Below are 26,445 nucleotides of genomic sequence, written 5' to 3'. Positions count from 1 at the left end.
ATTCTTGGGGCTGCTGCTCATTTTGATGACTCAAACACCCCACTTTTTGGACCAATTTGCCGATATTGGTGCATGTGTAGTTGAACAGGGCACTCTCAGAGCACAATTTTCACATGCTTAATGTTTCCATTTTTATAGAAACTGAAAACTGTATCTCTCATATCAATTTTCTCTGCTTACAATAGTCACCATATGCTTTCTTCTGGGTACCAAATAAAGTAACGAAGTTTGAATTCTTAAGAAATAATTATTTAAATTTTTCAGTGACATTAAATAGGATTTGTCAATTTGTCCTGAATAAAATGGGTACATGTAGAAATACTATTAATACTGCAACATTCAAAGTGCTGCAAACCATTCAATATATGTTTATTGACAACGTTATGACAAATTATCTTACGGCCAACATTTTTGCAATGAAAATAATTTTTTTTAAATCTAAAATGTTTAAAATGTCATTGTAAATGCATCTAGCAAATAATTGACCTCCGAACTTCTGTAAACCAAAAATTATAGGTGTCATTCATGCCAAGTGTATTCTAGTACTGTTGGTTGATATTTTTAATGATCTCTATTTTTTCTTACCAGAGGGCGCGAAATGTGTCTTATTTAGTACAGACTGCTAGTGATTTTAATGAAGGTTGAAAACTATGGTAGCATCAAATGAACAGTTGGGGACATTTGCATTCCTGCAAATCGTAGCATGATTATATTTATTTCTTGCTTTTTTTTGTTTTAGTCTGAATTGCTGTCCGTGAATTTTAAGAAAACACAAAAGCTTTGCATGTACTCAGTATAATTGAAGGCTAAGCATAATTTTAAAACTGACCTTCTGCTACAGAAAGGTCTTTTTGGTATGCAAGGAAAGTAGGTTGTCCATGTACATTATTAATGTGTTAATATATTGTTCGCTATATCACTGAGTTGGGTATACAGACTTGAATTACTTCTGATTTCCAAGTCACTTGCATATCTCTTGTTTTTTGTATCATTGTGAAGCTTACTAGAACTGGAGTTGCCCAACTAAAATTTGGTAACAGTTCTCATTTGGGCAGAGTGAGTATGTGGGAGCATTGTCGGATTGGAACGTAAAAGGCCCACGGGGGAATGAAGTGGTAGGAGCCCACTACATCGGCATGTGGCCAACTGCAAGAGGGGGTGTGGTCAGCCTAGGGAGGACAACCTATAGCATCATACTATGGTCTATAAAGAAAAAGCAGACCTTTCAAACAGGGCTGCCATCATATACTGTGAGGCCCATTACACGGAATCAGGCAGCCCCCTCCCATCCCCATTTCGCCCCCTTGACCCGCTGGATGAAGACTTTTAGCATGGAGGCCTAATGTAAACATTAGCTGAAAGAAAATAACATTTTCACTTACATGGAGATAAGTGGTTGGGCTCTGGTCTTTGTGCTTCAAGCTGATTTTCACAGTCCTGAAAGTCTGTGGATAGAGGGTAACATTGTAGAAAAGGTGGAGGAGTGAAAGTGGCAGAGAGGAGGGAAGTAAATGGAGGTAGAAACACAGCAGGTGGATGGGGAAGACAATGGGGAAAGTGAGGCCAGCCTTTATTGTGTAGTTTAGTCGGAAAGAGCAGAGTTTTTTTACTGTCCAAATTCTGCCAACAAGAAATTGTTTACTCATGCGGCACAGTGGAGAATACTTGCTGCATTTTTTTAATGGGTATAAGAGCACCTATTTGAGTTGCTGCAGCCACTAATCAATCATATCTATACATGACATTTTTCAGTCACATACGGGAGGTGGGGTAACGTGAGTACCCCTAATCATTTTAAAAAATTTCCTCCCATAATACAATGCACTTGTAAGTAAACTTTAATTAGCAAATCTTTATAATTGAATTATTTGAAACATTAGAAAGAACTAAATAGAATGGAACTTTTTGTTCGTTTTCATGTTCTGCTCTTTTTATGCAGTGAGTCTGAGTGATGCTGACCTTTGGGTAATGTTACTGTGAAAGCTATACAATGCTTTTTCAATACAATTCTACTCTCAGCATTTATCAAACTTTTGAGTGAATTGTCCTTTATGCTATTTGCTGGAACAGACATAGACCTTAAATTCCCATGCAGAAAGGTTTTGATTATCAGTTAGTTAGTTGCCTGGAGTTTTTTTTTTTCTTTTTCGCTTTGTTTTTTAAATGTCACTCAATAAATATATATGATATGCATTATTCTGAATAGGGCAATGATTTAAATGAAAACCCCAATGCAGGCTATTGATTGTTTTCATTTTGGACCTAAGATACACATTTGTGTGCATGAAAAAGGGGTGAGATGTTAAAAAAACACTTTATACAAATGTTAAAAACTGATTAGCAGACTAAAATACAAAGCTTTCTTGGATAAATTGTCAGTGACTGTTTACATCATTTTAATGCTAATATAAATTCCACTTTATTTCATGAATTAAGGTTCTTTTGTTTTCCGTTCTACACAATGTGCACATTTGTCTTTGGTACTGAAGAGGTTAACAAAACCCATTATAGTGGTGTTAAGGTTACCATGTCTGTTGACATTTACCACTGACTGTACTGCATTTTAGATGTCCTGGGTTTTACATAACTAAAAGGTAGTGGTAATTACTTAACATTCTCTGCCTTTATTGTCTCAATTACATCTTTTCATCCCACAGACCTGACACCTTAATTGGTTGAAATGTCATTGGCTGCCCTTGAACACAGGGCTCGGGCCAATGTGCTAAACTCCTACACACTGAAAGTCGTACATTTCTTAAGGGAAAATCTTCCTCGGGGGAAATCTTCAACTCACTTGAAGGCTGCCACTTAAAGTGGGGGCTAAAATTGTAGCGTAACAGTCTAGCTAAAATGGAACCTAGCAATGCTGTGCCTGCTGTCTTTAATTAATTTGAAATCAATGTGTTAGTCATGCATTTCTGTGTTATAGCAATTTAATAAGTGACAGCAATAGGTTCCTTATGTTTATAAGTTTGCCTGGTCTGATATCACTGCTCATGGAGAAACTGTACATGTTGTGCAGAGGGTGGAACTGCTAAATAGTGTGCTAGGGAGTGTTGTGCTTATTAGCATTCTGTCATAAAAATAAAAATTTGAATATGAATATAACATTTTCGATTCAGTCATGGGAGCCATAGTGTCTAGCAGTTTTATTCCACCATATTCAATATCATAACAATATGTGTGAAACATAGTAGGTATGTATATTATAAAAAGATACATATCTGTGTATATATATATATATATATATATATATATATATCCATATCCAGGTGAGCTTAATATAGTATGTAGATAGTAAAAGCCACCTCCCAGCCACAAGCACGTGACCGCCCAAACTAGGAAGTGCTGCTGTACACAGAGACAGGAAAATCAGCAGAATGAAAGCAAGTAAGTTTGTGACAGGATCCTGGAATGTTGGGACCTGTTTGAAAAATGTATAGGTAAATGAATTAAGGAATGGCAATCAAAAAGTGAACACAGTACATAACACTGATCACACAGTATACAATACATTCAACCAACCTTTAAAAGGGCTGCGTAAGACCCTTATTTTTGAGAGTGAAAAAACATCCCAAAAATTACCTTGACACACATATAATTCATCCCAAAATGCCTCTCATTTGCTTTAAATTCCACCAAATGCATTCAAAATAACCCTCATGCACTCAGACCCCCACTTTCCACAAAATGCACCCACATACACTCCCACTTGGTCCAAAATAGCCCATCATGCTTTCAGACCACCACTTGACCCCCAGGCCTCCACACATGCCACTTATTTGCCCCCTAGACCTCCCTCCCCGATGCTATCAGACTTCCCACAGGCCCTTTACATGTCAATTTCCTGTCTCTCAGACCTACACTCATGACCTTCCTGCATGCCCCTCATGACCTCCCACATGCCCCTTACATGCTTATCGGACCTTCCCACATGCTCCTTACATGCTCAACAGACTTCCCACATACCAATCAGATTTAATCCCTTGCCATCAGACTTCCTCACGTACCCTTTACATGCCTGTCAGACCTCCCCACATGCCTCTTATATGTCCATTAGACCTCCTTACATGACATCAGATCTCCCCATATGCCAGCCAAACTTCTTCACATGCCCACTTAAACTTACAGAGTCTGAGTCATTAAGGAGTTTGCTCCTGGACAAACCATGGCACAATGCAAATTTGTTTATTATTTTGCTCATAAGCTAAATACTGGCTGTTTCTTAAGGTAGCACACAAATACTTGATAGCTTGATTTTTACACTGACATTTAAAGTTGATCTAAGACATGCCCTATCCTAACTATAAATCTGTCAACACATTTTAAATTTAACTCCCCCTTCAAAGCAACATGGTTTTGCCCAGGTGCAAAGTTACTCCTTTTTTATGCTTTGCTCTCCTTAATCGCTCAGGCACACATACTCCTTACTCTTGTCACTGGTAAGATCTGATGCAAATTGCAATGTAGAATGTCAGAATTAGCTTGATTGCAGTCAGAACACTCCTTTCTTGTCTCACTGTGCAATAGAGGCAGCCTCAAATGACAGCCAGAGATGGTAGCGGAGTGGCATTTCCCTGCTGGACTTGTGTTTTACCACAAAGTCAAGAGAAATTTGCTGCCACCAGGATCATTGGCAGGGGACGGGTGCACTGATGACCCTTGACGGCAGCCCTACTTTTACATATAACTGTGGTTAACTATCTGTAAACACTATCATCAGCAATTCAACAAGTGCTAACATAATGTAAAGGACAAAAACTACACTAAAGTGGGAGATTTAATTTCCTCTGCTGACTGCCCTCCCCACACTGGCAGCTGCCATAAGTGCCTACAACTGAGACTGCCCTGAGTCTAGGAACTCTTTGCTGCTATATGACTACTTCCACTGGACATACAGAGCCCTCTTACTGGGGGGCAAACTCTCCCTAGCAATGTAAAACACATATTACTTTACTATCTCCTGCACCAATAATTTAAGAGTATTTCAGATATTGTGGTGGGAATGTCCTGCACCCAAGAAGAGGTTCTATTCTTCCAATGTTCTCTGTGCATCTTTTTATGGGCAGGGGTGGCTTTCAAACATAAAAAAACACATAGTTTCAATTATAACTATGATTACATGTAAGCACTAGCATCAACTATTCATCATTATTTTATGTTTATATTAAACAAAAATACTCCCATCATCATCATCATCATTTATTTATATAGCGCCAGCAAATTCCATTGCACTTTACAATTGAATATGCCATGCAAAATGTATTACAATTAATACAAAGCCAGTATTATACTGTTTTGAATAATTATTTTTTACTGTGCTACTGATAGTTATTAATATAGACCGCATCCTAGTGACATACAATGCAGATAGCCTCCTATTACTCACCATACAATACAGAGAGCATTCTAGGGACCTATGCACAATAGAGAGAGAATCCTAGTGTACATTATGACATGTTATACTTGTAACAACTTTACAATACAAGGAGAGTCCTAGATACTGCTATACAATAAAGAGAGAATTCTAGTGAAAATCATACTATACAGAAAAGATCCTAGTGTCCACTATACAATGCAGAGGGCATGCTATTGTTGGTTCAATAATTCAGAGAACATCCTACTGATGCCATACAATAAAATGTGTACCCTAATGGACTCCATACAATACAGATAGCATCCCAGTGACCACTACACAATACAGAGAGCATCCAAGTGTCCACCAAACAATATAGAGATCATCCTAGTGTCCATCAAACAATATGGTAAGCATCCTAGTGCTCACTTAACATTACAGAGAGCATCGTAGTGACCACCATGCAATACAGAGAACATCCTAGTGACTACTTTACAGTAAAGAGATCATCCTAGTGATCAATATACAACACCGTGAGAATCCTAGTGTCTGAAAAACAATACAGAGAGCATTCTAGTAAGGGCCATACAGTACAGATAACATCCAAGTCACAATCATACAATGCAAAGACCATCCAAGCTGCCACTATAAGGAGCAAACAACATCCAAGTGATGACCTTATAATGCAGAGACCAGTGCACACTTACATACACAGCCTATTCTCTGGCTGCACTTTATACAAATGTCATCCACCCCTTTCACCATGTGAGCGACACAGACAAGACTCACCAGAAAATGGTTTAGGTATCCATACATCTTCTTGCCTGAGGCACTTGAATCCAACTGCATTTTCTCTTTGCTTCAACCGCTTTTCATCTCCTCCCCTTCCCAATACAATTGGTCTAAGCTAGTGAAAAAAATATATGGGTGATCTAAAAGACACTGTTACTGACTAAATAGTAGCAAAGCATAAGTAATTGATGTGCTTTTAGTAGTAATAAAACTCAGCTCTTAAATATGTAGAAGTACTTTGTTGTTTTCAAATGTGTGCTTAGATGGGAGATGGGGGTCATTTGCATTATGCAAAGTGTACCATTTTTTTCTTTTGAAAGTTTAGATTGTTGCTAAGTGTTTGTTATAGAGAAAAGGACTGGAATCACATCCCCAGAAAATACAACCATGAGTACAAACTAGTCTACTTATTCCCAGCCAGAACTAAAATAGTGAGGTTAAATGGGGTTGCAAACACCCGAGGCGCCAATACATACCATATGGAGAGGACTCTACACAGCCTCTAATACCACTAAAATCATGCTAATAGCATGGAAGTCTTACATAATCAACGTTACCCCATCAATCTACCCCCTGTTTTGAACAATGGGACCTCACTGGTGCTCAAACCTTATCTAATAGGCAAGCTGGAGCCATCAATCTCGGGGGCTCCCTCTTAGGACTGCCCTACTCAGATAAGCTCACCCTATCATATTGGCTTTGGTATAAACTCTCCTCCTCTTTGGGAATTAAACATGATTTAAAAAGCTGTCATATGGGAACTGATATTCGCTCCTTCATTGATCTAACAGGACTGGAGAGGATTATGGTTCTGGCTGGACTGCTTCAGGGGAGTCAATAATGTAACCAGCAAACTGTGTGATTTAAGACAAGAACCTAGCTCTGTGGTTCCTTCTCCACTTTGTCTGCCAGAAACAGTGTGATATTAGTGTTTGATCTCTGCATGCAGGCAGTAAGAATCTAGTGGAGAGTGACAATAGACTGGAGACCAGGGCCGTCTCTTCCATTGGGCACAAAGGGCAGAGGCCATGGGACCCTTCAGAGGCAGCTCTAAAAAAAATCCTGCAAAAAAAAAAAAAAGAAAAGAAAATACTTACCTTGCGGTCAGCTGGCGATCCGGGTCCCCTCCTCCGTGTGGCGCTCGCAGTGCATGACGGGCGTGAAGTCATCGCGCCCGCCCCATATATATATATATATATATATATACATACACTCTCCCTGCCTTTTTTGACAGCTACTGTAAAAAAAAAAAATTCAAATTTGGGGCCCAAAATTAAAGTGTGTCTTATACATGGGAGCGCCTTATACATGGGGAAATATGGTATGTGCAAAATAATAAACTAATTTGCACCCCTTGCATTGTAACATGGTTTGACCAGGAGAATATTTACTCCTTTCTTTGCTTTTCCTTAATGACTCAGCCACCACCCGTCCCCACTCTAGAATCAGCTTCTGCTGGCCTGGCTCAAAAGTATACAAAACAGTAGAGGTGTAAAAAATAAAGTAGCTGCTTTACTTTGAAATTATAATGCATTTAATATAGAACTCCAATAATACTGAAAAAGCTAATGGGGACACCCCATGTGACATGAAATTTGTTCAGCCCATGCTTTTTCCAGTGAGTTCATAAAATCTATGTAATGCCTTTGACACTGATAAGCCATAAACCAATGTAAAAGCATTGACCTGTGTAGACTCACTTTCGCTTTTGCATTGTGTTCTGTCATTTTGGATGTTGCCATCAGAATTCAGAAATTTAAATGTTCCATAAAATAAAAAGGAGGTCTATGAGAGCTCTCATTAGTTTTCATGCTATGCTGCAGGGAAGATTTGAGATGTGATAATTGACCCTCTGTTACAGACAGAACAAAGTACAAGGTTTTGTCTATGCATTGTTTTTTAATGCCCTTGTAAACAAGCCCTAAAATTTAATGACTAAATGGTTATATTGTCATATATGCAGAGGGACAGTTAAAAGCACAAAGTTGCTTTAAAACCTGCATATTATTATAACATGTCCTCACCTGTAGTTTGACCACTAATCGTGTGTATGCGTAGAGGACTTCCAGATGCATTCAGAAGGTTCCATCTTTGCCTGGGATTTAAAATGAACACATAACAACTGGGCTAGCTGCTCTATGCCAAGTGTGTAACCATGTGCTTGTCCAACAGCTTCCAGATGTTGCATTTTGGATGCAGCTGTGATGCTGGTTTATGACTCTCTTGGGTAATTGCCTTGCTCTCACAGTACTTGCTCTTACATGACTGGAATATAATCAGAAAGGAAAATTTCTATATTGCTCTATAACATGCAGAATATTTCAGATATAAGAAGTATTTTATACTTTTTCATTGATATTTTAATGCAAGAAACATTGGGAAGTTCAGACTCAATAGTACAGTCAGTGTTGTTTCAAGGTGAGATAACTGAATTAACCTTGGTTACAGCACAATTAATGAAATGTATATACCCTGTCACTAATTGAAATATTCCGTCACTACGTGCTCATTGTGCTGCAAGGGGGGGCTGACAAGGGAGAAAAATAAGATTATTCTGTTTTTCCAGGTTATCATTGAGGTGGAGTGTCCTTTGAATGCTGATCATAATACTCAGTCATGTGCAATCAGTGTATACAGCACCTGCTGCATATGGCTGGTAATGGGTCTCATTTGCTCATACCAGTAGACGCACATGGGGACGTTTAAGAACCTTGTTCTGCAGGTAATTGTGTAGAAAAAAATAGTGTTGTAAAGCAAACATAAAATTATACTCATTTTTATATACTCATCATTAATCATTTTTTCTAGTACAGTTTAGAAAAGGAAACCAAGTTTCTGACTGTTTGCACAGACTACAGTCTACAAAGACTTCTTCTGCACAGTTATCTGTAGAACACTTTTATAAATGTCCCTCAATGTATATTTCCTCACAAGGCTTAGATTATTACATAGAAGTGTAGTGATGCCTATGCTTCAGAAGGATATGGCTATCATTTCATTGAGTAGCTCTCGGTATTCATTCAGAAATATCTGATAGCACTTATGCACCATTGGCCAATTATTTCTGTTTGCCCCAATGACAAAACTTTCATGTCCTCACTCGATCTGCTGTTTTAAGTTGTATTGCAAATATGCAAACAATTTAATACATCGATTATCTCCTTTGTATGACTGCCTATGACATTTCAGACATAAGTAGCTGGGTTTCCAATCTGACCTCTAATTTTACTTGAGTACAAATTTGACCCCAGTATTGAGCACTATTACAAAGTGCATGCTATGTCCTCTTATACATCAGACATGGTTTGATGCTTTGCACAGCTGTCCTATATTTAGAGTCAATGTTACCCTAGGCATTGTAAATGCATATGCCATAAATATGTAATTGTGCCCCACACAAGCTTACACCCATCTGCTTGGCCATCAGCCATCACACGGATGTGCCGAGTAATGGCACCACTAGACTGCACTGGATCGAGGACAGGTAAGTCATGACACAGCGCTGCCTTAGTCATGTGTCTATATCGTGAATACAGTCATGACTGTGACTGAGTCAAGTTTCAATACCTTAAGTAAATATATGATTTTCTAACTATTTTTTAGTATCATTAAATGAAGGAGTACTCCTGGCAGATAGTAAAATATTTTCTTTTTTATACTTTTGAGTTATAAATATTTAATCTATCTTTGTAATGTATGGTCAAAAAAGTATTTCCTTGATGTTTAATGAATCAAGAATCTTTTGATATCATGCACACCTGCTACTTTTTAAGTGGTAAGTGGCTGAGTGCTTTCATTTTACTATAGTTGCAGTATTTTACTACAGTTGCAGTATGTGTTGCTAAATAGAACTACAAGATTATATGCATATGGCAGACAAGGTCACAATCTATGTGGTCTTCATCTGAAATCAAATCAAACATGTTTCTTCCAGCTATGCCCTCCAGCAAACACTAAATTGGTTGTTTCAGGAGTCACTTAAGAATGATGCAGTCTTCTGATTAACTGTATAAGAGACCATCTAGCAATCAGCACGTCAACAGAGACACACTAACGTCTTCCATGTTTGCTTTTCTTTATAGCTTTTCAAATACATATTTGCTATATATTTCGACGTGACACTGTATTTGTTAGAATAAATTCACATGCATCCACAATGTATGAATCTAAAGGTGACATACTTTTAGAACCCGAGAAAAGAGTTTAAACTAGAGATTAGTGACATTTTCGAGCCTGTTAAGAAAAATATCCTCTTTCTTCCAAAATCTGGCCGTACAATTTTGCACAGAATAGCATTCATATAGCAAAGCAAAAGCATAGCCTTATATTGCTGGAACTTTGCACCTCTACAATATGGCCTATTGCATTCCGAAACTCAAATTTTGCAAAATTTCACAGCAGCTTCGCTCTTCACTAATTTGAAAATACCATGGTTTCACATAGGGTATTATCTTTAGAAGGGTTGCCAAGAGGAATTTCGGGTTCTAGTACAGCAACTTCTTGGGGACCATTCTATAGACTCTAAAAACGTACCCTCCAAATATTGTAAGGCGCTATCTCTTTTTTAAACAGGAAAACTTACAATTGTATTTGATTAGTAGATGTGGAGGAGCAGACTATAGCTGACCAAATCCTACAGTATGTTTCAAATTCTGTACTAAGTACTCTTTGAAGACTGTTAAGATAACCAATATAGATGCACCATCTACTTTTTCTTAACGGAGTAGAACACTGGTGCTTTCTGTCTCGGGTACATATATATATACATATATATATATATATATATATATATATATATATATCACATATTTGCCAACACTTTGTATCTCCCTCTCCGGGGGATCGCATAGGGGAGATGAAGTGGCAAGTGGAGAGATGGTGACGCGACATGATCACAGCACTGTAGTCTAATCCCTACCATGTACTGTTGTGATTCACAGGACTTTTTTCAGCAGGGGCGGGATTTAATTATGTAAATGGTTTCATTGAGCCCTGCCACCAACAGGATCTGGGAGGGTGTCTGATTGTTCGTCAATCCCCAAAATTCGGGAGCTTTACAGACATTCCTGGAGAGTAGACACGTATATAAGCAGGGGCATAAGTAACAACATAACTCTCCCTGCAGATGTTATGGGGCTTGGCAGTGAGGGGGGCCCTAGTGATGCATATCCAAAATGGTAATAGTTATTTACTGTTGTGGAGGCTTTCACAAAGCTCCATTTTGGGCTTTTCAATTCATCTTCTAATTCTCACCACAGTGGGATTAGAGAAACAGGGCTCCGCTGCACATTTGTTGATTCCTGTGTATGCTCAGGAGAACAGAGTAGAGGCTTCCAGAGCTGAAAGCAAATCTTGTGTTCAAATACTGCAATTTGTTATAATGATTGCCCCTCTATGTCAGCCACATGAACTTAGCATTTATCTGCTTTTTGGTTCTGCATTCTGCCTTCACATAGCTTACTAGCACTGCAGTGTGTTTACACAGTCTGCAATGTGGAGGCAGTAAGAGCAAATAAATTATGTGTTCCTTTGGCAGATACACACCGAGAACTATTGGGCCAATGGGAACATTGAAAGAGATGAAAAGTCCGAATGGTCTTTTCACATGCTAACTTTACATCTCTTTAAGTGATCTTGTAATTGTTATGCAACTAGTCAAACATTTTAGTGAGAAAGTTTGCACATACAGCATTAGTAGTACTGAGAAGAGGCTTACTGTAATATAATTGTTAACTTGTTAACTCATAATTATATAATGTCCCATGTACATAATAATTTGTTGTTCTGTGGTTGTGTTATGCTCAATCGCAATATGAACGATATTTATTGTGCTACAGTTTAGGTATAGTTTTTGCCTTCCCGGTACTTAAAATTATTTTGTGTGCTGCATGCTTATATATATATATATATATATATAATGTGTAGCGCTTTTTTTGTAAGAAAAAAGGTGCCAGAACTCACCTCTTTCTGGCCCCTCATTTTTCTGTATCTCTCTCTTTCTACCCCGCATGTTTCTCTGTCCAGGCTAAACTCCTAGTTTGAATGTGCCAACACCCCCATCTCGTCACATTTCTGGGTACCACAATGCTTGCAGCACTCTGATTTCTGGTTATTTTATGGTCACTTACATTTTTTTAATTTTAATATAATCAATATGTTTTCCTCTATTTCTAAAATTCTCTTGCCCCTCTAAATGTTTGTTGACCCATCTTAGTGGTACCTCAGTTAGTGGAATAAGTTGAGCAATATTTTTATATGTATTGCTTCCTGATTGCCATGATCAAGGGCCGTATTTATTATGATTGGGAAACTAGACACACACATGCCTAAGTTAGCACTAGTCAAGGAGCAGCATAAATATTATTTTCTTTATGCAACTTTATGTTTACTATCCATCTAGTTTTTGAGTAAATATATTGGTGGAGGGGTAGTGGATAGAGAAGTATTAGTGTGTCAGTTTCACATTTTTGCATATTCACTCAAAATACTTAGGGCAGTGTTAAAAGATTGGTAGCCTCAATACAATGTATTGGGTTAGCTGTAGTTGTCATGGAATGGTTTATTCTAGATGCTAAGATTAACTGTGTGTTGTAACAATTGATGAGGAATTAGTAGTAGGTGAAAGATGATGTAGTTTATTTATGTTCAAACACTCATGTGCAGGAAAATAGTGGAGCCCTGAGGATGGAGAATGGAGCACAGCAAATACAATGGCGAACAGTGCATAGTCCATGATATGGCTGTGTTGCACTATCATAAGTGTAGTGAAATAACTACAACAGTTCAGGTAGCAGGATAACCAAAAATACAAAGTAGCACAATAAGGGTATGGCAGCATATGTATGAGAGATACACGGTCTCTGAAGAGCATGTTATACACAATGAGCAGCAGGCAAATACATGGGATGAGCTGAACACTCACAATAGTGGACATTTGCAGACACAGGTTTAAATGATGACAAGTTTGCTGGATGGAAAATCTAATGCTGGAAGTTGCAAATAATAAGGTTGTGATAATGGTTACACCCAGAACCAGAAACACGAGGGAAGCAGAATACTGAAATGCAGAAAGATCAAAACAGGAAAACAGACTAGCAAAGCAGGAAGCTTGAACTATCAGTAGACCACTGTACTGAGGTACCAATTAATGACCAGCAGAGCACTGTATGAGAGGCAGGACTATACAGCCAGGGAAGCATGTGCAGGTAATCAGAACAATGGAAGTAGATTAAGTCCTACATATAAAGTTCCAAAGTTCACAACAGCAGCACCTCTGGTAGAACAGAGGTAATGCAAGAGCTACACGGAATAAGAAAAGAGAGTCCTACCGCTAGAGATAGATTTGAGTTTTCTACATTTTCAGGCCATGAGTAAACTAAGGGTAATGTGTCCGCTAAATTTTTGACTACTGTTATATTTTTGAGTCCTTTCTGGACCTGGTCACACACACCCAATTATGCCATACTGTACCCCAATTTTAAAGAAGGTAATATGAAACAAAGTTTTGTAGAAACAAATGATAACTTTAAGTTAGTTGTTATATTTCTACAATTTTTCTTGTGGAGTCATTGGGCCTGAGTCATTAAGAAGAGCAAAGCATAAAAAAATATTAGCTTTGCACCTGTGTGAAACCATGTTGCAATGGAGAGGGAGGTAAATTTAAAATGTGGGAACAGATTTATAATTGGGGTAGAGCATGTCCTAGATCAACTTTAAATTTCAGTGTAAAAATAAAGATATCAAGTTTTTGTGTGCTAGATGAAAAAACCGACAGTATTTAAGATATGTGCAAAATAATAAACCAATTTGCAACCCTTGCATTATAACATGGTTTGTCCCAGAAAGCATTTAGTCCTTTTTTTTGCCTTACTTTTTTTAATGACTTTCTTTAATGACATAATGGCCCATTATGTTCATTGTCTAGTATGTGTCAAGGTAAGGTGGCGGTGGACAGCCCCTGTTAAGATGACAGGAGATGCAGGAAAGATAGGGGAGTGAGGGACATCTAACATGCTAGCAGCATCATCAAGCAGTTCAGACTGGTGAAGGTGAGTTGAAATGTACTAATCATGTAATCAAGTGGAGGTGAACGGTTTCTTGTTGTCCCGCAATATGTTTAGCATATCAAGTGATCTAGCTATGTTCTGCTGATCACACTAGAAAGCTCAGGGGGGCCCAGGGCCTTCCATTTGGAGGTAGTCAAGCAAGTTGCCACTGGGCAGTCATGTTTGATTGGCATATTATTATATTTCAAGACACATTGGACCAGAAGGGGATGCATATACAATTCAGTAGTGTCTAGAAGTTGGACATTTAATTAAATATATAATCTCCAACCAGAATGCACAGAATTTTAAACAGGTACACCAAATGTTTCTAAAAGTACTTGTTTGACCACTGTCCCTCCGAAAGAGTCAGAATGTGGAAGGGTAGATGGTGTGCAACCTGGTGGGGACTAGATCCCAGCAATAATATATTTTGCAAGAATTTCCTTTAATGCGCATGCATGTTGAAGATTTAACTACGCCACATTTAATCTTGGCCCAGTACTCAGGATCAGAGTTATGGTTACCCTCCAATCGGACCTCCTGTGGCTTTGTCTGGGCTACAGAGGATAGAAAAGTGTTGTCATGGCAATGATCTTTCTGTAAGTTTGATGAACCAGGCAGAGGCCCTCTAGTAATTTTGAAAGGCTGGGAGGAGACTCGGACATATATTGGCATGCAAAATGCCATATTTAAAAACAGTTCATCCAGTGCCCTACAGCACCCAGTGCCCAACAGCTACTTTTTCCTAGTCTACTAGGTAGAGATTACCATGTTTTTAGTGCACACAATACTTCCATACTATGAAAGCATGCTGAACCAAAAGACTAGTCATAAAGTGTAACTGTAATGCATTTTTTTAAAAATCTTTAACAATGTTAAAAGTGAACACCATGTCATTCGACTTTAAAACGGTGTCCCTCCTGTGTTAAAAATGTCAATGTCTTTGGCGTTAGTTAAATTAGCTGTTCTGGGCAGAGGTTCCCTGTGACATTACTATCACATGATCATTTAAAGCTAATGCACTGAAAGATGTCAAGTAATACCCACACCAAAAGACAATCATACATTCAACAGACTATGCACAGAAAATCTACATTCTCTCTATACACTATTTGTATTTATTAATAAATGGAAGTTACCATAGCAATATATATATTTTAACAGGTGTCAGAAATAAAACTGTAAAATAGGTAGAATGTCTCTTGGCATTACCATGCATGCAATGACTTTTCAATGAAATACATAGAGGTCCTGTAAAACCCTTGTATTACCTTGAATGATGCGCTCTATAGCACAGATATGTATTAATACCATAATAAATCATGAAAATAAATAAATATTCTATACTGACAAAGGAAAACAGCCAGCCCTCAGCTTCTTACTGTTTTATTATCAGATTTGATTGTTATAGCTTGTAATACCTGTTTAAAAAGTCTGCTGCTATAGTGTTACAGACCGGTATCTCTTTCTATGATTAAATGCGCTTTTTTAACTTATTTCTGCGCTTAAGGGTAATGTGCGGCCCTTTGAAATTTAGAGACAGGAGCTCTTATACCTGATGTAAAGCCCTAAATTATAACAATACTTCTAATTTTGAAGGCATCCCAGGTTTACATAATCTTGAGAACATAACATGTAAGTCATTATGTCCCATCATTGTATGTTTAATTATGTAGGTTTGATTATTTTTTTAGCTATAACATTTTTACTTCAGAAAAGGATAATATGTACAGTTCAGAGTTTGCTGTAAAAGACCAGTCCAAATTATCAAGGCAGGTGCTGACAGTAGTTTGCTCAGACTCCAGGGGCGAAAGAGAGAATTGAAAGAATCTGTTACAATCTGAACTTCTGATTCTAGCTTATGTAAAAAGTAATATATATGTTAAATTTTTGAATAAAGTCAAGTCCGCTGACATTCACCATCTGTTGAATAGTAGTATAACATACAAGCCCAGGAATAATTGGGTTATGTTGGCAATTTAATAAAGAAAGCTGCATTGGCAGAGAAAAAAATTGTTGCTGCTACTTGTATAAATTGAAGTTTGTTAATCTCTTTGAAGTGCAGAGAATTTTAGTGGAGAATACCTTACTGCCAAATGGAGATGCTCACCCAGTGGGCTGCATAACCTACAGCAGGGATGGGGTTAAATGAGGTTTATTCCACACGTCAGAAGTCATTGATTAAGCAAAAATCTGACTATATTGGGAGTCTCAGGACACTGTTTAGTTGTAGCAAGCAGACAAGAATAAATAAAATGTCATAATATTATATTAAATACCTCTTTACACAACAGCATTGGACACAGTGGGCCTTGATTCATTAAGGAAAGTAAAGCAAAAAAATTGAGTAATTTTGAACCTTGGCAAAACCATATTGTTTTAGAAGGGGGGAAGGGGCGGTTAAATTTAAAATATGAGGACAGATTTATAATTGGGTTAGAACATGTCCTAAATCAACTTTAAATTTCAGTGTACAAATAAGCTATCAAGTATTTGTGTACTACATAAAAATCAGACAGTATTTATCTTATGTGTAAAATAATAAACTAATATGTACCCCTTGCACTGTAACATGGTTTTGTTCAGGACAAAATTTACTAATTTTTTTACCTTTGCACAGGTATAACAGCATTGAACCAATTTATTGCAAAACTTTGTTTAGAGTTGTTGTAGTGATGACTATGAAATATTGGTAATTACTTAAAAACAGACATAGCGGGCCTGATTCATTAAGGAAAGTAAAGCAAAAATAAAATGAGTAACTTTGAACCTTAGCAAAAGCATGTTGTATTGGAGGGGGAGGTACATTTAAAAAGTGGGCACAGATTTATAATTGGAGATGGGCATGTCCTAGATCAAATTTTAATATCAGTGTAAAAATAGAGCTATCAAATATTTGTGTCCTACATGAAAAACAGCCAGTATTTCCCTTATCTGCAAAATAATGAACTCATTTGCACCGCTTGCATTGCAACATGGTTTTGCCAAGGTTTAAAGTCACTAATTTTTTTTGCTTTACTTTCCTTAATGAATCAGGCCCAATGAGTTTAAAATAGGATAATCCAAGTTTATCTGAATTGCATAGAGCATATTAAACTCACTTCGTATTTATATAGTCATCTTGCCATAAAATAAATTACAACGATATACAAGCATTGGAAGAATGGTTTCACCAGCAAAATGGATACAAATGGCACTACAGAAGCTGTACTTTGAGGAATATTCCTAACCTACTTCTCAAGCGACTGAAGAGGCTGAACTAAAATCAGTAGAAACTATAGAAAATCTGTTTGATTGTTATATGTGTCCTAAACTAAAGGTAAAGCAAACTATTTCAGGAGACCTCCCTGTTTCAAACCCCCTCCTCAATTGCTTTACTTAGATTATTAACTACCACAGATGAAACTGCAAAAACATTGCAAAAGAGAGTCATGTTAACCTACTGCTGCCTCATTTGAACATAACCAATTTATTAAAAACATGCATTAATGGTTAATAAATTAAGCCTATTCTATTCATGCCCCAGTCTGATTAGTCAGTCTTTCTATTTGCCTACACCAGTGTTGCCTAACCTGTGACACTCCTGGTATTGTGAAACTACAAGTCCCAGCATGCTTTGCGAATATATACCAGTTTATTGCTGGAAGGGTATGCTGGGACGTGTAGTTTCACAGCACCTGGAGTGTCACAGGTTAGCCTACACTTACACTTGTGTGATAAGTATACAAAACTCAATGATATATGAAGTTCACTCCATATATACTTGGTGTTATGTTTAATCAATATAATATGCTACTTTATATCTGTGTTTCTAACTGCATTTGAACATAATGTTTGTTCAGAAGCAGAAAAAAAATAATGCATAAAGATATATGCACATAAGGCACTTTAAATCTACAAAAAAACAGCAAGCATTATTCCCTTATGGCTCATCTTTGTTTAAATTACTTACATCAGGTTTCTGGCAGTCTTCAACAAAAGATGTACCAAAGAAGTGTCCTTTTATAAGATTTGCCACTGTAGTAAACAATGACCTAGAACAGATTGGCACAGAACTACCTTTACCTAATTCTTTCATTTGCATTCCAATATTATATTTATTATTATAGTTTTATGTCCCCTAACGTGTTAGGCTTCTTTTAAATATCTTGAAAAGAAGGCTCTCTTCTGTTTAAGTGCTCTCCTATTCTAATTTGCAACGAGGATCAGAACCTAAAGAGCCTGACAGGCTCATAGTTTGCGCTGTTTGCTGTGCTTTCCTTATGCTATCATAGGTCATCATTATTTTATGGTACAGAGGGAACACACTGCAAGAATTTTAATGACAGGAAGATCAGATCATAAAATGAAGGCACGCTTCCTGATCTGAATGCCAGAGTGTGAGATGAAGGCTGAATTTACTCCTGGGTCAAAAGCAACATAAAATCAACTTATAATTGCACTTAGTTTATCACCATAGAATCCAGTTTACATTTAATGTCTGAGTTGTAAAATTATGCTTCTTTTATACTTTCACACCTACAGAGATGGGGCTCAATGACAGTGTAAAGTGCATTTTAGTACAAACTAAAAGTATTAGTTATCTCTTTCATATGTAAACTGTTTTATTTAAAGAGTAGATATTAGATTTAAATGTTCAGCGAAAGTAATATTATACACAAGAAGACTTCAGTCAATAATACAGTTAAATGTCAAAAATTTAGTTTTATCATATTACCATTGAATGCAAAAAAACTAGTAGTAGGGCACAAAAAACAGTATCTGTCTAAGACAACAAAAAGCTCCATAGACATTATTTTGTGTTTTATGACCAAATCCCAGAGTTTGATGACCAGGAAAATTGTCAGGTGCTTTCAACTCCTTAGATTGTACGCTCCTTCAAGCAGGGCCTCCTTTCCCTCTGTTCTCCACCACCTTAACTCTGCTCTCCAGCTCCTTGTCTCTTCCGTGAGGTCCTCCTGCCCTTCTACCCCGCTGGGGGCTCTCACCTCTCATCTAGCTGTACATTGAGCTTCTCAGTTACTGTGCTTTTTGTTAACTGTACCCTGCTGTCTCACCCTGTATCGTATTTCTGTCTGTCCCTGTTCGGCGCTACAGATACCTAGTGGCGCCCTATAAATAAAAAATAATAATAATAATAACCTGGAGGCCAAATGCATTGCAACCACCTTGCAAATACATGGTGTAGTAAGTGGAAACCATGCACGCCTATCCTTCGCACGTACAAGCCCCAGTATTACTATGCCTTTCCATGGGTCAAGTGCAATAATTTTTTCACTTTGGTGCATTGATTTTTCTGACAGACAAAGAGAAGTTCCTTCTGTTATTACATTTTCCTTGTCTTTTGCCCTTACAGTTCACGTGGAACCTGGCACATGTGAAGTGATCGCTGCTCACAGATGCTGCAATAAGAACAAAATTGAGGAACGCTCACAGACAGTAAAATGCTCCTGTTTTCCTGGACAAGTTGCAGGGACTACAAGGGCAGCACCTTCATGTGTAGATGGTAAGCACTGCATTCAGGAAATTTATCTGTGGATCATGGGAATACGCAGTTTTGTTGCAAAACATGATTTATGTCAGTTTGTGTATTAGTAATACATTGAAGGGGTAACACCGAAGACCCATACACAGACTTTGAATATCCTGATGTTTAATAAATGAATTAGCAGCCAAATAAAAGCCAATTCATGTATATACTCAAAGTTGAGCTAAAGGCGTTTGTTTTTGTTAGATTGTAAGCTTGTTGTATCAGGGTCACTTTTCAAACACTGAAACTTTGAATTGTATATACTTTTTCTTTTGTATAGTCTTCTGGAGCTAAAATATTAGTGTAACGGGGCAGATGGCTGATACCCCAGATGTAGTATATGACAGGATCCCCCCAGTAGTGTTGGAATGAAGCAAGGAGCACAGAGTTAAAACTGCATAAACTTATGGTTCTATTCTCTTTGCTTGTGGTGTAAGGTTTTGTCACAGCTGCAGATAAGTAGCAGTAGGGAGGTAATACCATGAGACCTTCAATATGCAATGTTATTCAACATGTCATAAAATAAATAACACTTTAGGAATCTTGTTATCAATATTATGCAAACATAGCTCACTACAACACATAAGTCACTGAGTAAATATATCTCACTGGGAAGTGAGGCATTAGTGCTTCATTGAAATGGGTTTCACTGGATAAATACTTCTGAAAGACAACCGATTGCTAACAGGTTAATTAGAAAATCACACTAAGCGCTGCTGCAGCAGATTATGTAGACAACTCAATCACAATATACTTTTAGCGCAATTATGCAGATTACACAAAAATCAGTATAGCTGCAGCAAAGGGTAATGCAGCTTGATCAGGTTAGATTCTTTAGAAGAAATGACTGTAGACTAGGGTCACTTTAAAATAGACAGAATCCCTGAAGTTAAACTATAGTCTGTAGGTTAAATCAAAATTTCAGCTGGAGACATAAAGCTTATTAAATTGTAAAGTATGAAATCAGTAATCGACTTGACGAATGCTTGACTCCTGAGCTCGGTGTAAGAAACAGTAATTCTGCACAATATATTATTTCAAGTGTAAGGAACACAATCTTCACTTAGTAATAGAGCTAGAAATAGAAATAGACTTCTCACTGCAATTGTAGAGTTAAACAACTTGCCATTCTCTCCTCAGCAACCATTTTAGGCAGGTTCACATTGTGATCAAACTTCTGTTGCAATATAGACAAACTCTTGTGACAAATGATTTCTCTCTATAGGGCCTGAGTCATTAAGGAGAGTAAAGCATAAAACAGGAGTAACTTAGCACCTGGGCAATATGATATTGAGTTGGAGGGAGAGGTAAATTTAAACTGTGCTGACAGATTTATTGTTGGGGTAGGCAGGCGCGGGCTGGCAGGTTTCAGCCTGGGGGGCGCACAGGCGGCCGCATGACATGACACGCGATGCGGCCGCATAATAATAATGACGCGCCCGCATCGCGTGTCATGTGATGTGGCCACCATGTGCGCTGACACGGCCGAATCGTGTGACACCCGATGCGGCCACCAGTAATATTAAACTGTTAATGCATCCACGGGGGGAGGGGGTTTACGTGGAGAGACCCCCCGGTATAGCCTGCCCCTGGGGGTAGGGCATGTCATATATCAACTTTTCATTTCAGTGTAAAAATAAAGCTATCAAGTATTTGTATGCTACATGAAAAAACAGCCAATATTTTACTTCTGTGGAAAATAATAAATTAATTTGCACCCCTTACATTATAACATGAAGACTTACTCCTTTTTTGCTTTGCTCTTCTGATGCATTCTGCATCAGCTTGCAGATAAACCTTAAATACAGCAGATTTAACTGGAATAAACTTTTCCTTCAGACAGCACCATAACCTCTCAATAGCAATTTTATAGTCCCGGTCAAAGGTTTTAATAGCAGAGCTTGATGTTTTACCTGTTTCACTTTTATAACTTGGACATAGCAAAGCAAAATAAACCATAAACATATCTGTCTTCAAATGAGCCCTGCTGAAATGTGATGGACAGTGTGAGAGTTGGGTCTTTACTTTACTCTAAAGTTTCTTCCTTCTGGGCTGCTTTTAAAGCAGGAATTTTAGCTGAATCCATTCCTCAAGGCAATAAGCCAGCAACAGCACTCAGTGGCTCCTTGTGGGTAGATCCTCCATGATTGCAGGAAGCATTAACACAGCACAATATACAACAAACACCCACTAGCATCCAGTAGTCCGTTTTGGCTCCTCTCATTTCCCTGAAGAATATTCTGGAGCCTTCTATTATATTCTGGTGCCAAAAATGCCCATTTTGGGGGTCTTTCTGTAACTTATTGCAGTGTCTAGCGGCCTCTGTATGCTTCTAGTGCAGTCTGGGACTCTAGTTTGCAGTTTGTCCACCCCACCATTTGCTTTTTAAAATGTTATTAATGTTTTGGACAAAATTTAAGAGGGGTATAGAACAAAGGAAGGAAAAAGAAAGGGAAAGGAAGAATCTATTTCATAACAGATACAACATAGTCTCAAGCTCATTTCTGACAATTGAATGATAATCAACATGGATATCTGAAAGAACATCAGTATGTCCCTAAAGGGGCAAGAGTGCATAAGGTTGTTTGGGAACTTAGCAGGCAGAGGAAGGGGGGGGGGGGTGAGTCTGTGTTAGTAGCAGGAAATTTAGGGAGGAGGGTGGGAATATCGACAGGAGATTAACTCAGGTGATGTAGAAAAAGGTAGTGAAATACCTTAAATTTATTCATGAGGTTAATGGGATTGATGTGGCAATGGATTCATGATAAAAAAGCCAAGTTGACCATGTGGGAAAAAAATATTTAGGCAATAGTGAAGAATACCTGTAGTAGGGTACAGGTAAAACAAAAGGCTCTAAAGCTGGGTACACACTACAGAAATTCCGACCAACTTTTTATGCCGAGCGATTTTACATGCAACCGATGTTCTGATCGCTCGGTCCATGGACTGCATACACACTAGCCTTGTTTAGGACGATAAAGGGAAGAGCGGACGTCCCTTTAGCGACTTTTTACAGCCATGTTGTCGTGAGCAATGACTGTAATTTCGTACTCACTGTTGTGGATCGGTCGGAAGTTTACACACACTGCACAGCAGAAACGAGATTGGACCAAAAATATTAAATGGTACGACCAACCAAATAAGGCGATAATCGTCCATTTAGGCAGACTTTCGACCATCATGTCACTGCACACACTGACCCGACTCTTGAACGAGCCGTATGTCGGCTGTTTGAGACGATTATTGGACCAAAACAGTGTAGTGTGTACCCAGCTTAACAGTGACAGCTGATTCACAGTATGCAATGCTATATTTGCATTGAAAAGGCTGTAGATATTGGAAAATTACTTAACAGCAAGATTAAAGAGTTCCATTACTTAGTTTAACTTGGGGAATATGTGCAATGGAGCAAAATCTGCTAAAAAAAAAATATTCATGTCTCAAAGGCCTTTTAATTAATGCCTGGTGGAAATGCTGGGTTTTCACAAGAGGGTTGAATCTTTGATTATGTATTGGCTTCTTTATATGTGTGATTATACAGCAAATACAAATCCATTGGTTTAAATGTATTAAGGGGGCATCTTTTTAGTAGCCAACCAGAGCAATATATATGGGTATACATATTCATTAGTTCCACTTCTATGTCTATGCGCAACCTGGTATGTGTATTTGTGTGACTTAGGACTGACTGGGTAAGGTGAATATTTTTGTATTATTGGTAGACCTAAACACTTGTGTACTTGTGAAGTACACAAGCTTATAGCCTGAGCATTTTACCTGACCAGATACATTTTGCTATTTACAACTGAAGATACTTTCTAAACTGTGAAAAGGCCCTCATTGGTAGTGTCTGAACCCTATATAAAATCCTAGGAAGGACGCAATTTTTTTTTTCTTTGTAACCCTACCATCCCAAAATATGTACATCTTGTTCTAATCTGCAATGTTTTTCCTTAGGATCTCTAAAAGATCAGGTTAGTACAAGTAGTTTGTGTGATTTTGTCACCGCAAGTTGTAGCTTACTTTGGGAGGCAGAAGTTTACACAATGTGAGGCTGTGTGGAAGTGCTTATATTTTATCTTTGTCTAATTTAAAGTTGGATAGCTCTACATATATTTTAAGCTCTTTGTGCAGAATTGGCAATAAAATCAGTTGGTTTGTAAGTAAGAAGAACTTCATCTGCATTCATAGACAGTTTGAAGTCTTGGACATCATTTTTGATGCCCCAAATATCTATGTTATTGCAGATCTTTTCTGTCAGTAACTCTACCATCAAATATTAGGGGTAATAAGGGGTGGCCCTGTCACATGCCATTTTTTTTTTTAAATGAAGTAGAAACACAACCATTTGCATGAAAACCGCAGATATATCGTAACATAAGGTCACAATATCTTGCTGAAAATTGCCTCTTTTATGTAAGGTTAGTCACCTGGGGGTAAATGTATGAATCTCCGGATTCTTCATCTCCGGCGTGTTCAGCCTCTTCAGCGCTTAAATTTAAATCGGCGCTGCATTGTAAAGGGAAGTTTCCCTTTATAATGCAGCGCCGCTTTAAATTTAAGCGCTGAAGAGGCTGAACACGCCGGAGATGAAGAATCCGGAGATTCATACATTTACCCCCGATGTGCTGTGCAACACTATCAAATACTTTTTCAAAATCGAGAGCTATCACCAGAGCCTGTGCATCTACTTGCAGAGTGTATCAGATCTGCAGATCTTCTGCTATTTCAGCTGCTTGCCAGATATGAAACCTACTTGATCTGGATGGACTAGACTTATGATGACTGATGTAAGTCTATTTGCCAGGAGCTTGGTAAACAATTTTAGGTCAACATTGAGATTTTAGATCAACAAATTTAGGTCAACATTGAGATGAGAAATGGCTTGGTAAACAATTTTAGGTCAACATTGAGATGAGAAATGGCTGCAAAAATGCATACAGTGCGGTCACAACCTTCTTTAAGGATAACAATAAAATCTGCTCTGGTGGTAGTTATTTCAATTTTATTTCCCTTGCATTATAAAGCTTCAAAGCAAATGTTTTGTAGTGTCCCATCCTAGACCCATCTGGATCTGGGGTTGAAGCTTTTGTAATTGATTTTATAATTTGGGAGACGTCTTCTTGAGCGATCTCTTAATTGCAAATGCCTCAGTGTCAGTCACTCAGGGAAGATTACAAAAAAACATAAATAATCTTTTATTTTTTGTTCATTTTGGCATGGGTGGTTTAATTGCAATGTAGTTTTTATAGGGATGGATAGTATTTCTGAAAACAGTCAGCGATCTTCTGTGGGTCACATAATTTTTTATTTGAAGCTCTCCTTAAAGCAAAGGTTATGTTGCACATATATTTAGTTCTAAGTTTTTCATGCAAGGATAACGTCCGATTTGTCGCCCCTTTCATAACATTTTTGTTGGAGCCACTGCAATATTTTATCAGTATTGCCAGAAAGAAGCTGGTTAAGTTGGCTCAGAGCAGAGAGAAGCTTGGGCTACGTTTTCAATTTGAAGTAACATTTATGTTGGGTGGTGAGTTTATTTAAGTCTCAAACATGGTAATTTATTTAATTGAATTTGTTTGGCATAAAACTGGGCAAAACAGGCATCCGGTCTTGTGTTAGGCACATACAGAAAAGCTATCATGAGGGGTTACTGTTTTAGAAAACCTGTAAATATTATCATTCTAGGTGGTCTATCGAGATTGGGGAGAATGGTGAATGAGAATTGCTGTACCCTTAGACTTATGATCCATAGTCGCATAGTAAACTTAAGTAAACAAATTACTTTTTACATGTTTATTTTTATAGAGTACTGCATGAATTAAAGGATACTTTTTCTATAAAATCTTTAGCCATGCAGGAAATCGTTCAGACTTTTATTTCTTGCTCACACTGATCACTGACCTCTATGTCATGTGTTTAGCTTCAATAGTTATCCAGAAATGGTGGTGTCAAATGCAGCCTTGTGTAGAAGGAGAAGACTGCAAAGTTCTACCAGACTTGACAGGATGGAGTTGTAGTAGTGGGAACAAAGTCAAAACAACAAAGGTAAGACTAACATAGGAAAATGTATTGGATACTTTCAATGTCGTACACATTTGTCTCATTTCTTTATTGACAAAAGATGTTAGCTTAGAGGAAAAAGAAGAAATTAAGTACTGTCAGTTTGATATGGTAAGCTCTCTGCCACTCTTAAGGTTCTTCTACTATTAGACAATTCTTAACTCAAGTAAGCATAGCCACAGAGGGTCACTCATATTCATGCATTTTGAAGATAAGAGCAAAACTTACTAGGAGAGTTCAAAACCTGCAGCAGGTCCTGGCAGTTGCTCACCTCCACACAGGCCTTGGGGCGGGGGAAGGGGTAAATACCAATAGAAAAAAGCATGGTAGTCCCCAGCGATGACCAGCAATATACCAGACTTAGATGAAGATCGGAACACATTTAACAGCACATTTATGCAAAAATTTAGAAAAAAACAGCACTGTATATATAGCCCTCACAAAATGCAGTTGAATAAGAAGTTACAGCATTGAAAATTGATCAAATATGTTATTTTAAGTCTAATATTAAAGTCTCATAATACAATATATGGTGCAAAGTTTGATATTCAGAGTCGTATTTGGTTCCAAGTTAATATGCATAGCCATATGTAGTGCCTAGTAGGTAATGCAGAGCCATATGTAGTGTCTAGTATGATATGCAGAGCCATATGTGG

The 26,445-nt window shown here is 37.8% G+C and overlaps 1 protein-coding gene across 2 annotated transcripts in view; it reads left to right on the top strand.

Moving 5' to 3' along the window:
* Nucleotides 1–26,445, top strand: part of TAFA3 (TAFA chemokine like family member 3) — a 321,120-nt gene that overhangs the window by 246,046 nt on the left and 48,629 nt on the right. For both annotated transcript variants that reach the window (XR_012688152.1, XM_075196265.1), the window contains exons 3-4: nucleotides 19,553–19,702; nucleotides 25,650–25,774. Coding sequence is in view for 1 of the 2 variants with exons in the window: in XM_075196265.1 (XP_075052366.1) it covers nucleotides 19,553–19,702; nucleotides 25,650–25,774 (275 nt within the window). In the remaining variant the exon portion in view is untranslated. The remainder of the gene's footprint in view (nucleotides 1–19,552; nucleotides 19,703–25,649; nucleotides 25,775–26,445) is intronic.

This window comes from Mixophyes fleayi, chromosome 2 (genome assembly GCF_038048845.1).
Source record: "Mixophyes fleayi isolate aMixFle1 chromosome 2, aMixFle1.hap1, whole genome shotgun sequence".
In the NCBI taxonomy this organism is placed as follows: Eukaryota; Metazoa; Chordata; class Amphibia; order Anura; family Limnodynastidae; genus Mixophyes; species Mixophyes fleayi.
This window is presented reverse-complemented; position numbering and strand designations above follow the sequence as displayed.